This window comes from Notamacropus eugenii, chromosome 5 (assembly GCF_028372415.1).
Source record: "Notamacropus eugenii isolate mMacEug1 chromosome 5, mMacEug1.pri_v2, whole genome shotgun sequence".
Classification (NCBI taxonomy): Eukaryota; Metazoa; Chordata; class Mammalia; order Diprotodontia; family Macropodidae; genus Notamacropus; species Notamacropus eugenii.
In genome coordinates this window covers 52,560,712-52,575,037 of record NC_092876.1, presented here as the reverse complement: position 1 = coordinate 52,575,037, position 14,326 = coordinate 52,560,712, and the positions used below count along the sequence as shown (strand labels likewise).

Sequence of the window (14,326 nt, the reverse complement as noted above, 5' to 3'; positions counted from 1 at the left end):
GCTGCTTACTGCCTAATTTACCTAAGACATTTGCAAAGTAGTTAGCACAGTGCCAGCAAGAAGGTGCTTAATAAATGCTTGTTTCCTCTCCCCTCCCCTATGAGATCTTGGGTGAGTCATTTCAACTCTCTGTGCCTCAGTTTCCTCATCTGTAAAAAGTAAGGGGATTGGATCAGATGACCTCTCCAGTCCCTTCTAACTCAGGAGCAATGATCCTCTGAGCTTGTGCTCTCCTCCTACCTAGAGGGGTCAGCTGTGGCCTCATTTCATGAATGGTCCGATGCTTGGTCTGGAATACTGGGTATTTTTTCTCAGCTATCTGGGGAAAGCGTATCCCATGTGGACCTTGCAGGGGTCTCAGGTAGACATTCCCCTCATGTCTTCTTTCTGGCTTGGTGCCAAAGAATGCCTAAGGTGGGGGCCTGGACAACTCAGTGGCCTTACTGAGCATCAGGGTGCTGTGTACCTTGTGGAGGGGAGTGGGGGAACATGCCTAGGGGCTTCATTCCCTGAGTAGACATTGAGACTCAGAGGCTCCAGAGGCCTGCAGTCAGACAGCCTTCCTCTGGATTATTTCTGTCCAATGGGAACCCATCAAGTGAGGGCATTTTATCTGTAGCAGCCCACAATTTTGGGCTGGTGGGAAGGCCCAGGAGGGGTGGGGGTGGGAGTGGAGATGAGCACTTACACCAGTTACTTGAGACTGCAGCCCCTGAACTTCGTTTTATCATTTTATCGCTAAGCAGACCAAAGTCCTTACTGAAGGACTGCTCTTGGGAGCCGGGGGAAGGGCAGTTGGTGTGGGTGAGACAGAGGCCTGAAGTGGGGGAGGGAAGTCCAGGAGAGAAAAGGACATTCGTTCTTAGAATCTTTTGCTGCTGTAATGCCATTTCTTTTTCACAGCCCCAAAAACCAGGGGATCAGAGGACATCTAACCCAAGCTCATCATTTGAGAGAAGGGGACAGTGAGGTCCAAGGAAGAGAACTGACTTGCTCAAAGTCACACAGGCATAAAGCATCAGGGGCAGAATTTAAGTCCAGATGCTCTCCCATTTTACAGATGAAAAAAACCTAGGCCCAGATAAGCCAAGGTTCAAAAAACTAAAATAGACTTTAGAAGCCATCTAATCGAGCATTCCCATTTTACAGACAAGTAAACTAACACTCAAGGTAAAATGACTTGCTCAAGGTCACACAAAATTTGAACCCAGTTTCTCTCTCATTTTACAGATGTGGAAAACTGAGGCTCAGATAAGCCAAGGCAAGGACTATGAGACCATATAAGTCACAGATTTGGAGCTGAAAGGGACTCCAGAGCCTGAATGGAGATTGAAGTCTACCATTTTTTAATTTATTTTTTTCATGGAGTTGTTTTGGCTTATGTTTTCTTTTACAACATGACTATTATTGAAATATGTTTTGCATGATTACACATATATAACCTATATCAAATTCCTTGCCTTCTTAATGAGGTGGGAGGGGAGGGAAGGAAGGAGGGAGAGAATTTGGAATTCAAAATCTTTAAAAATGAATATTAAAAATTTTACGTGTAACTAGAAAAAAACAATTTTTTTAAAAGCGGGGAGGCCTACAGCGGTTAAGTGACTTGCCCAAGGCCATACAAGTGGTAAATATCAGAGGAAGGATTTGAACTCTGGTCTTCAGAATCAGCAGTCAGTGCTTTTCCCGACATTTTGTGTTGTCTCCTACTTGATTCAAATCACAGATCTAATTGGTGTGAGAGTTGAGAGCTAGAACCCAGGTATCCTGACTCCCAGCCAAAGATTGTTTTGCCTTTAATCTCAAATTTTGTCAATCTCAACATTATCATACTGTTTGAAGAGAGTTCCCAGGATTCCAAGAGAGCTCAAAGAGCATGCATGGAAAATGCACACACCCCTACTCTACCCGGCCTCCCACTACTCATTTCCCAAAGCTTTTTGATTTGTTGTTGTTCAGTATTGTCTGGTCTTCATGATCCCAGGGACCATGCAGTCCATGGGATTGTCTTGGTAGAGATATCAGAATGATTTGCCCTTTTCTTCTTCAGCTCATCTGACAGAAGAAGAAACTGAGGCAAACAGGGTTAAGTGACTTGCCCAGGGTCACACAGCTAGTAAGTGTCAGAGTCTGGATTTGAACTCAGGAGAGCTTGTCTCCAGGCTCAGTGCTCTGTGCACTCTGGTGCCATCTAGCTGCTTCCTAATGGCTAAAGTCAAGGCCAGGGCAGCTGCCCTTAGTGGAGAATTATCTGATTGCAGTGAGTGACTTTATCTATTGGCTTTGGATCCTCTAAAGCTCAGAGTAGAACAAATAAATGATCGATTTGGAGTTTTAAAGGCCTAGGTTCAAATTCCAGTGAGGCTGCTTAGCTCCCTGTGTGATTTTTGAACAAGCTTTTCCCAATCTCTTGAGCTCAGTTTCCTCTTCAAAAAAATCAGGGAATTGGACCAGATGACTTCTAAGGACCTCTTCGGTTCCAAAGACACAACCCTAAGACCTCTGAAGTCATACAATAGAAAGTGGGGCAGCTAGGTGGTGCAGTGGATAGAGCACCAGTGCAATAGTCAGGAGGACCTGAGTTCAAATCTTACCTCAGACACTTGACATTCACTAGCTGTGTGACCTTGGGCAAGTCACTTAACCCCAATTGCCTCATCTTGGGTCATCTCCAGTCATCCTGATGAATATCTGGTCACTGGATTCAGATGGTTCTGGAGGAGAAGTGAGGCTGGTGACCTGCACAGCCCTCCCTCACTCAAAACAAAGTCAAGTGCAAGTCATGTCATTATTTCTCTGATGGCATGGTCTTCAGCAATGAAGGATGAAAACATACAATAGAAGGTAAGTTTCTTTAGAGCAAGGACCATTTTGTTTGTGCCTTCATATCTCCAGCATTTAGCACAGTGCCTGGAACACAGAAGATGTCTCATAAACGCTTGTGGAATAAAGTTCTTTCTACCTCTAAATCTATGACCCTGTGATGTTCTTCAGGAGTTCTTAATCTGAAGGCTATAAATTTGTTTCTTTTTGTTTTGTTCTACACATTTTGAAAACTATTTCAATATAATTGTTTTCCTTTTTAATTTTGTGTATGTATACATTGAAAAAGATTTCTCTGAGATGGAGTCCTTAGGATTCACCAAATACTGTGGGGGAGAGGGGTGTCATGTGGCCCAAATTGGGTAGAGAATTCCTGTTTGAAATATCTTCCACATTCAAACATGGAAGTCCCATATCTCAGTCATCATAGAAGTCGTTTTGAACTCTAAAGGTTTAGGGTCTCTTTCTTAGGTGGGAGAGTTCTTAAAATACAAAATCAACCGACCAATGAATATTTATTAAATTATTTCTATGCTGTGTGCTGAGATAAGAAATCAGACTATTCTATGCCTGGAATGATCTTCCTCCCCCACTCTCAACTGCTGACCTCCCTGGCTTACTTTAAGTCCCAGCTACAATCCCAGTAGGGGTGTATGAGGTGTTCAGGTTGGACTAGCACCTCTGATATGAGCCTTTTTCAGGGCTGCTCATTCACCTTTGATATCCACCTGATTCACCTCCAAGAAGCAGTAGCATTCGAAGCAGCCACACTCTGGCAATCCATCTCTGCCGACTGGACAGTAACTGACAGGCCTCAAACCTGTCAGTGAGTTAAGGGCTATGTCTACCTCAGGTATCTGAAGACTCGTTCCTGGCAGAAGGGAACCATTTGTTTCAATGACCTGAAGCCATTTCAGTGACCATGGAGCACTGAGAGCTTGGTCAGGCATTGATGATGCCAAGGCCACTGCATTCTGGCCTTGACTTTTGTCCTGCCAATGGACTTAGGTGACTCTTGGAAGAGAGAGTGAGGCTGACGACTTTGTGCAACTCTCCCTCACTTAAATTCAATTCACTCACAAGTCAGGATGTCACTGGTTCTTTTCTAAAACAAAGGTTAAACAAATCCTTCTTTACAGGAGGCCTTCCCCAGTCCCCCTTATATCCAGCACCTTCCCTCTATTAACTACTTCCTATTTATGCTGTCTATAGCTTGTTTCGTATCTATCTGTTTCCATATTGTCTCCCTCAATAGATTACAAGCTTCTTGAAGTCTTTTGCGGTTTTTTTTGGTATCCCCAGAGTTTAGCATAGTGCCTGGCACACAGTAGGAATTCAATTAATGTTGATTAAATTGCATAGAAGAAAAAAAACAGTTCCTTCCCTCAAGGAGTTTACATTCCAATGGGAGGAGCTGGAAAGGAAGAAATGGCTGTGGCAGGTCCTGGGTACTTCCTGGAAATGGAGGTTCTGGGGGGGATCTCACCAATGGGAGAGGGAGCCTGCCTGCAAGGTCATAGAAGGATCTTCCAGAGTGAGAACCAAGCTGAGGCATGGTAGTAAAGTCTAGAGAGCCAGGAGGAGAGTTTTCTAGCATCTATCAAGACAAAAAATAGATTCCAATTCCAAATCAGAGGACCTGAATTCAAATCCCGATTCTGCTACTTAATGGACTAAATAAACCCTGAAGGCCCTTCAAATTCTGAATCCTTTAAGTCTGAATAAGAAGACTATATTCCCAGAGGTCATCTGTAGTTCTGAATGTGTATGGACCAGTCAGTCTTCAGCTCTGGAGTCGGTAGGAACCTCAGAGAGTATCCAATCCAACCCCTCATTTTACAGAGAAGGAAACTGAGGGTCAGAGAGATGAAATTATTTGCCCAAGGTCAAACAGATAATAGGTGGCAGAGCCAAGATTCATGCCCAGGTTCCTGGACTCCATTCAGCCAAATCATAAAATTATCATCTGCCGCCACCATCCCACCCCTCCAGCCTTTCTGTCCTCTATGATCTGGCCGCATCTGAGCGGTACTACATACCCAGAACTTCGGGGACAAGAGGGTGATGGGGGAGGATGAGAAAGGAACCCAGGGAAACTATTGATCATATCCTGGCTGGTACCGCGGAAATGCCCGGGTTCATTACCCAAACCCCCACTTATTCCCAGAGAGCCTGAGGGCACATCACAGGGGCAGGTTTAATGTCATTCTCCCCGAAATCAGCAAGGGATGGACGAGAGCCCTGGGACGTTCTGAGCAGCTCCTGAAATCTACCGACATAATCCAGTCCCTCCCGCTTCTCCCCCACTCGATGTTTCCCCCAGCAGGACGAATTCTCCTCTCGCAGTCCTCTCCCTCCCTTTCCCCTCGTCTTCTCTCCATCTCCCTCAGCTCCCCACCCCCTTCCACCAGCGCCTCCTTCCCCAGCCGCCGGCTATTTGAGCTTCAAGGATATGTGATCTCTGGATACCACCGGGCGTGCTGGCACATAGACGGACGCACACACGGAAACACACAAGCTCACACACAGCCACACAACCCACGCGCCGCGCACACAGGGGCGCACGCACACACAGAAGCGCACGCACACATAGAGGCGCGCACAGAGCCAGTGCGCTCCCTCAGCGGAGGCCAGATGTTCCTCTCCTAACCTGGAGATAGCAGACCCGACCTTGGTGCCGGCTCCCACCTCTGGGAGCGCCAGGATGGGGCCGCCGCCGGGCTCCTCGCCGTCCCTGCCGCCCGCCGCCGCCCTCTGCCTCCTCTCCTGCCTGCTGTCTGCCCCTCGGAGCCACGCGTGCCCCGCGGGCTGTGTGTGCGCGGACTCCCACACTGTGGACTGCCGGGCCCGAGGGCTGCCCAGCGTGCCGAGCGCCTTCCCCCTGGACGTGCGGAAGCTGCTGGTGGCCGACAACCGCATCGAGGCCATCCCGGCTGACTTCTTCATCTTCTACGGGGATCTGGTGTACCTGGACTTCAGGAACAACTCTCTGAGCTCGCTGCAGGAGGGCGCCTTCAGCGGCTCCGCCAAGCTCATCTTCCTGGACCTGAGCTACAACAACCTGACCGAGCTGGGCGCCGGCACCTTTCGCTCGGCCGGGAAGCTGCTCAAGCTCAGCCTGGCCAACAACCGCCTGGCCGGCGTGGACGAGGCCGCTTTCGAGAGCCTGGAGTCGCTCCAGGTGCTGGAGCTCAACGGTAACGATCTCCGGAGCCTCAACGTGGCCGCCCTGGCCGCCCTGCCCTCCCTGCGGACCCTGCGCCTGGACGGCAACCCGTGGCTCTGCGACTGCGACTTCGCTCAGCTCTTCTCCTGGCTCCGGGACAATGCGTCCAAGCTGCCCAAGGGTGAGCGGGGCCTGGCACGGTCGGGGCGGAGAAGGGGGAGAGAAGGGAGCTCGGTGTGTGTGGGGGAACTAGGGGTGCTGGGGCTGTGGAGATCTGCACTGGCAGATTCAACTGGAGCCAAGGCATTTATGGAGTGACCCCGACCTCCTGGTCTCCCTGCTGATCTTCACGGGACACCTTCCATCTCCCGACTCTGGGTGTTTTTACTGGCACGCTCTCCTTCCTCATCTCTGTGTCCTAAAAGTCTCAGCTGAAACCCCTGCTTTTTACATTCCCCCTTTTTCTTAATGCCTCCTCTCCAATATTATTTGCCATTTCTCCTGCACAGAGCTCATTTGTGCATAGTTGTTAGCATGTTGTCGGGTCCCTTAGTGAAATCCCCGAGAGCAAAGTGGCTAGCATTTGTCTTTCCTCGTATGCGCAGTGCTTAGCCAATGCCTGGCACATAGTAGGATCTTCATACATGGCTACTTACTATGTACCAGGCACTGTAGCTGCTGTGACTTCGCCTCTAACCTTGTATTCCGCTGGGACTGACTGAGATTGGAGGGAAACAGACTTCATTAGTAAGGGAGCCAGACAACATCTGCCAGTTGATGAGCAAGTTTGGTTACAAGAAGCTCCCCTGGGGGAAGGAACATGGTGGCAGAGAAAGAGCACCGGGTTTGAGTCTCAGGATTCAAGCTGTGTGACCTGGGGCAAAAACCTTCCCCTCTCTGGGCCTCAGTTTCCTCACCTATCACATGATCCCTGTTACTGTTCAATCGTGTCTGATTCTTTGGAACTCCATTTGGGATTTTCTTGGCAAAGACGCTGGAGTGGTTTGCCATTTCCTTCTCCAGCTTATTTTTCAGACATGGAAACTGAGGTCGAATGACTTGTCCTGGGTCACATATTACATGTCTGAGGCCAGATTTGAACTTGGGGAGATGAGTCTTCCTGACTCCAGGCTGGACACTGTGTCACCTAGCTGCCCCTAAATGATCCCTAAGGCCCCTCTATGCTCTAAGAGCTCTGGGGATGTCTAAATGATCCCTAAGATTCAGTTCTGAATCCTATGATGATGTGGATCCATGCCAGGATTCTGGTCAGGAGTCCCTTCAGCATAGGACGCTCTGGTTTTTCCCTTTGTGTCCTCCTTACTGCTGCCTGGTGAGGACAGTGCACCCAGCAGGCACTCAATCAATGGTCTTTCTTTCTTCCCACCTTCCTTCTCTCCTACTGAGAGATAGTATAGTAGAGGGGACAGAGTGCTGGTCCAGGAGTCAGGAAGACTTGGGTTCACATCCTGCCTCTGATATCACAAACAGGTTATTTCACCTATCTGAGCCTCAGGCAAGTCTCTAAGACCATCTCTTGTAGATCAGTGGTGCTTTCCAGAAGTCGAGAGAGTTCCCATATGGATAAAATCACAATGCCTTGCCATACGAACAAGGGTGATACGAAGGAAATCAGATAGCCCCTTCCCCTATGAAATGTGTAGTCTATTGGGGAAGATGGGCAGTGGGTAAGAGGGGCTGTGTGATAGGAAATAAGGTGAAGATGTGAACCAGGTGCTGAGGCAGTGAAGCTCAGTGGAGAGAGCACTCAATCTGGGATCCCACCTCTGACTCTTAACTGAGAGACAATGGCTAAGTTGCTTAACTTCTGAGCCTTAGGCAGCCTTAAGACTTGACTACATTATAAACTAACTGTCCTGAACAGACAGAATTGTATCTGTGATATATTAGTATATTGCAGAGTCCAGAGCCTGGAGAGATCTCATAATAATCATTCCAATTCAAAAGGTTTCCCTGGTTGGGGGTGGGGTGGGCCAGCACAGTGATCGGGGAACAGATGGCATTGGATGGCACTGGGGTCTTTCATTGAAAGTTCTGTTCTAGACAAATGCAACAGTATCCTGTAATTTCTAGTTGTTGCCGTTCCATTGTTTTCAATCATCTCCAACTCTTTGTTGATCCCATTTGGGGTTTTCTTGGCAAAGATACTGGAGTGGTTTGCTATTTCCTTCTCCAGCTCATTCTGCAGATGAGAAAACTGAGGCAAACAAGGTCGCACAACTAGACAGTGTCTGAGGCCAGATTTGAACTCTGGAAAATGAGTCTTCCTGACTCCAAGCCTGGAATTCTATCCACTGTGCCACCTCGCTGCCCGCTGATTTCCAGCCATAATAACACAGGCTGTAGTGCAGGCTTAGGGAGCATGGTTCAGCAGTCAGAGAGAGCTAAGTCAGAACTGATGTAACATCCTGACCCTTGTCCAAGCTTTCAGGTCCTTCTCTCTCTGTTCTTTCAGTCCTAAGTATCACCTTTTCTCCTTCTCTGGTTGCTACAGGACAGCAGGATACATAAGCCAAATAACTCCGACATGGAGTTGTGCAAGCCCTTGACTTGACCTTACACGCTCACTACCATAGCCTTTCTCAAACGTTGTACCATATGTATTTCACAGGTCATATGTTGATTTATCCACAAATTAGACTTGGCATTTGAAGCTCCTCACAACCTGACCCCCACTATTTACTTCCAGATCTATTCCCCATTCATCCCTTTCACAAACTCTTCAATCTTCCTGTATTACTGTTCTTCATGAATGACACTCAGGCTCCTAGCTCTGGCCACAAGCTATCATCATCTCCTTTCTGCCTACCCTCTCCTGCTACCTCCAAGAATCCCTGGTTTCCTTTGAGATTCAGTCAGGTGTCACCTTATACATAAGACTTTTTCTGATTCTGCCCCACCTTGACCCCAGCTTCTCTTGCCTTGCTTCTCTTTTGTGTACACAAAATAGACATGGTGGTTAAAATACCAGGCCTGGAGTCAGGAAGACCTGAGTTCAAATCTGGCCTCGGACACTGACTAGCTGTGTAAGTCATTTCACCCTGTTTGCCTCAGTTTTCTCATTATCTATTGACCTTAGGGGTCATTTTACAACAACCATTTTGGAATGTGGAGGGTGAAGCCCGGAGATGTTATGACTTAGCCAAAGTCACGTAGCCAGTCAGTGGCAGACCCAGATGTCCACATGCATAGCCTTCTCTGCAGTTTGGACTAGGCTATCCCTGTCCCTAACGTTCTAGGCTTCTTGCATTCTCATAGTTGAGATAGTGTGAGGAGATAAAAACGAATCCTAGAAGTCAGGGCTGAGGGCCTGCCTCACCATGTGGCCCTGGGTAAGCCACTCAGGGCTCAAGGCAACCCTATAGGAACAGAAGTTTCTCAGAATATGCTGTCCTTCACTGGTAGAGGGAATTTCCTCATCTGGGAGAGTCTCTACGAGTAAATAACAGGTCTACACTCTCTCTGCAATCCCTATCTCCTCTCATTCCCACTTGAATCATTCAGCCTCAAGTTCATTGGCATGGAGACCCATTCCACAGGGAAAGATCCTGGCTTACTAAGCAGGTGCTCTACAATACTGGGGATGCCAATATGGGTGTGGAGAAAGGAAGGGAGGAAACCATTTCAGGAGTCCCAGGGGATCCAGACTGCATATGTGCTCTTCCTAGAAATAAGTATAAGTAATGGGGGAAAGATGCCATCTTAGCTTTTAAAATGAGGCCAGAGAGGAGAATAGACAGTTCTTTCCTCATGACCTTGATGGCTCCCATTGGTTTGTAGAATGTGTTTATCTGCCTGCCAGGTAAGATTCCCTGTGCAGTCACCCATCTGATAAGGCACTCCTAGCCAAGGAGAATGAACAAAGAAGACGAGAAAGAGGAGAAATCAAAGCTGATAATTCTTTATCCAATTCCTGGCCTCAAGAATGGCAGGATCCTTGATCAGGACATTGGGGCCTGTGTCTACCTCATCGACCCCTTCTCTGGCCTAGGGAGTAGAGGGGCCTCTGACAGTGCCAGTCCTAATCCCTGCCATTAACTTTGAGATCTCCTTTGGGCTTTAGCATCCTCTCTGTGATAGATTTCTAAGGTTCCTTCTAAGCCCTCTTTCTGATGCTAGATCAGAGAATGGGGGCCATGAGAGCTAGGACTCCTAGCCATAGTTTGGGCAGCTCCAGGCAAGAGGCTACAAACATTCCCCACTGTTTCCTTGCCCCATCTCTCTCTTATCTAGTACTGCTCCTTATTCCATACCATTCTGGGAAGCCTTGTGAGTCAGTGAAAAAATATATCAGAGTTGGCATCTAGGGACCTGAGCTTGATCCTCATGGTACAATGAATAGAACCCTGAAGACCTGAATTCAGATCCTTCCTCATATTTAGCTTGTGACCCTACAGTAACCCTCTCTCAGCCCCAGTTTTCTCATCTATAAAATGAGATAATCATAGCATTTACCTCACAAGATCAAATGAAATCATTTGTGTAAAGTGCTTTTCAAACTTTAGAGTAGGTTAACACAACCTGTGGCCTGCAGGCCGCTTGCCACCCACCAAAGGATTTTGGGTGGCCGGTGAAAAATATAAAGGAAAAGTCTACATTTTTCACAGTCCCCTGGAAATCTTTTGGCAAATTGCAGGTTGTGCAGGCTGTAGAGTGTTATAGAAATTCTAAAGCCAGTCTTGGAGGCAGTAAGTCCCACTTCTAACCTATACTGCATGACCCTGAGTGAGTCATTTCTTTCTCAGTGCCCCAAGCAACTCTCTAAGACTAAGTCTCATCATTGCTGGAGGAAATTTCCTCCCAGAAGTTCCTTGCACCCAGGAAATCATTGGTCCTGGTTGAAAAGAAAGTAAAATATTGGTGGGTGATTATTAATACCTGTGGGACCTTGAATAAAACATTTAAATTCTCCAGGACTTGGTCTAGGGGTGGGGAACCTGCGGCCTTGAGGCCACATGTGGCCTTCTAGGTCCTCAAGTGCAGCCCTTCGACGGAATCCAAATTTCACAGAACAAATCCTTTTATTAACCAACTGTTGGTCTTTTCATCTCTGAAATGAGAGTGGTAGAAACTAGGTGACCTCTGAAGTCCCTTCCAGCTCAAAACTTATTATCTTAATAGCTAAGATGGCACCTATAAGCAATTTCATCATATTTGCTAAGCCTAGTGGAAAGTGCCTTTCTAGCCGGGAGCCCTGAGCCATCTCTGAGTCTCCTTTTCTCTCTCCCACCCATCACTGCTTTATAATTGAATGTGACTGTTCCACACACTTCCCCCCTCCCCCGCCCCATTCCAGACTGCCCCTTCTGCCTTGGGGCCAGAGCTCATCCTATTTGCCAGCTCAGCTGGGTGCCGCCTTCTGCTGGGCACATGTACCACTTATCTGTGGCTGCTGTGGATCCCCAGCAGCCTTTGCCTCTCCAGACAAAAGAGAAATGTCATCCAGTCCTCCCTTCCCCCTCCCCCACATCCAATGGGAAGGAGCTGTCCGTAAGTATCTATGACCAGCTCTGTCCTATCCCTCTCCTTGTTAAAAATGTCCTTTCACAAGCTCTGACTTCCTGTGAACTGCTTCCTCCAGAGAACGCCTCCTCTTGAGATGCAACACACACACACATACACAAGCAGCACTTAAAAAAAAAAATCCTCATTGGGACAGTTAAGTGGTACAGTGGATAGAGCACCAGCTCTAGAGTCGGGAAGACCCGACCTCAGACACCTACTAGCTGTGTGACCCTGGGCAAGTCACTTCACCCCACTTGCCTTCCCCCCAAAATATTCCTCCTTGAGCTCATTGTACTTAGAGAGAATTCCATCGATGTGGTCCCTATCCTCCTGGTGTTTGTATTGCAAAACTTGTCCAAATGTATTCAATGTTTTATTGGCAGAACCAAGGCTAGAACCAGGGCTAAAAAGGACATTTGCTACCTGTGGAAAAAAAGTCATGGCCCTTTTTCTGGACCTTGCTCTTGCCTATAAAATGATATGCTGAAAAGAATATTGTATTCATGATCTGAGGGCCTAGGTTCAAGTCTTAACTATGTCTCTTACTCTTTGCATGACCTCGTAGGGCAGACCTCCCTCTTCATCTGGCCCTCAGTTTCCTCACTGACAAACATTTCTGAAGTCTTATGATACCCAGATCCGGGTCTAGTAGAAACAGTATGGACCTGAATTCACAGGACTTGAATTCAAATTCTTCCTCTCATGCTGACTGGCAGGATTAGGTTAGAGGTTTTATTGATTTAGACCTTTAAGGAAATGTAGAGTCTGTCTGGTCATAGGGATCATAGATCCAGAGCTTAGCCAGTTAATCCAACCCTTCATTTTACAGATGAGGAAACTGAGGCCCAGGGAAGTTAAATAAATTGTTCAAGGTCACACAGGTAATAAGTAGAAAAGCATTGAACTAAGCCTCTCTGACTTGATGTCTGCCACTCCTCACACTGTGCCTGTCAGGGCAAGTGGATTCACATCCCAAGGTGGCAGCTTCCTCAGCTGTAAAATAAAGAGGCTGGAGGCTTCTTCTAGCAACGAGAATCTCCAGCTGCCTCTGGAATCAGGGCTTCCAAAAATGGCCGTGGCTACCACTGGATATATGGTCTTTCTTCCCATTTTTCTCCATATTCCTCTAAACAGAAGGGGAAACCTCTGTGTGTAGGGATCCTGGTTTGGTGCTTTGGAGATGAATAGTGTTCTGGTGATGTCAGCAAACCTACCAAATAACACAGGTCACATCAGGTCCAGCACAAGTATCAAAACAAAGCAACATGCAGGTCTTAGGGTAGGAGAGAGATCACAGTGCATAATAATAGGGGGAGTTGTGAAACAGGACAGACAGTCTTGAGCAAGCTCCTTGTGATTTGGTTGGAGGGTTAGGGGGAATGGGCAGAGGTAACTTATTCTTCTGGAGACATTAGACCTGCGTGGCACCCTTTGCCATGGGAGAGTCCCTTGGCTCAAAACTGGAGAGCTGGAAGGGACCTCTAAGGTCATCTAGTCCAAGTCCTCATCTTACAGGAGAGGAAACTGAGGCAAAGAGAGACCAAGGGGCTTAGCCAAAAGGGAAGTGAAGAAGCATGCAGAAGAATTAGGATTAGAACTCGGGTCCTCTGACTCCAAAGTCACACTGACATGCTATCATAAAAAGAGTGTTGAATTTGGGTTCAAATCCCAGCTTAGCTACTTATAAGCAGTGTGATATTAGACAAGATGCCTAACTTCTTCAGGAGGTGATGTCCTCATCAGTAAAATGGCCCAAGAAAAAGGCAGAGATATGGAGGCAGATCTCATATGACAAAATAGTCATGGTAGCATTTGTGTGTGTGTGTGTGTGTGTGTGTGTGTGTGTGAAAGAGAGAGAGAGAGAGAGAGAGAGACAGAGACAGAGACAGAGACAGAGACAGAGAGACACAGAGAGACACGGAGAGAGAGAGAGAGCACGCACAAAGGATCAGCAGCAAAGTAGACAAAGACAATGTGGTAGACTAGAAGCCAGGAATACTTGGGTTCGGATCCTGGCACAGATATTTACCTACTGTGTGACCCTGGACAAGACACTCACTTTCTCTGCACCCTGATTTCTGTATCTATAAGATGGAAATGTTGGATTTGTTGGCCTCTAAGGTCCCTTCCAGCTCTAAATCTCTGATCTATTGGCTGATGGGTGTGCATTGATTGAAGGATGACTGAACAAAATATGGCATGTGTATGTAATGGAATATTACTGTTGGTAACCCATTACACATCATCCTAAAATCTGTGCTTTCATGGATCAGGTTCTGTCTTAAGGTTATCCCCCAATCCCTATCTCTTTGTCTTATCCTACTCCCTGCCCCCCCCCACCACCCAGTTGCCTCAGGGAAATTTCAAAATAAAAGTTTTTTCTGCACCTACTACATCTACTGATGCAGGTTTTCGGCTTCCATACGGGCACTTGGCTAACAATCCATAGCAGCAGTGGCATGTATACTGGTAAATGTTTAATACCAGCTCTCGGAAAAGATGTTGGCAAACCACACTTTCAAGTTTAATCTTCAGTATTAACATTTTCTCCATCACTTTATCAAGTCTAGAAAATCAACAAAGCACAAATCAGACCCAGCTCGTAGCATTTACTGATTTCTAAGGTGCAAATGCTCACACTGAAAATGTAATAATTGGCTCTTGGGAGCCATTTTGAGCTGGCTACAATACTGCTCTGAATATGGGGTGCAGGACAGTTTTTATTCTCCTCTGCAGAGAGACAAAAATGTGTAAAGGACTTGGATAAACTCACAAACATTTGACATAAACCCTCCTCTTTGGTAAATCCCA

At 47.1% G+C, this 14,326-nt stretch overlaps 1 protein-coding gene across 1 annotated transcript in view; it reads left to right on the top strand.

Annotated features, from left to right (window-relative positions):
- Positions 1 to 5,474: 5,474 nt before the first annotated feature.
- The window catches only part of LRRC38 (leucine rich repeat containing 38), a 44,247-nt gene continuing 35,395 nt past the window's right edge, over positions 5,475 to 14,326 (top strand). The window contains exon 1 of the mRNA XM_072608922.1: positions 5,475 to 6,170. Coding sequence (XP_072465023.1) covers positions 5,528 to 6,170 — 643 coding nt within the window. The 5' untranslated portion in view covers positions 5,475 to 5,527. The remainder of the gene's footprint in view (positions 6,171 to 14,326) is intronic.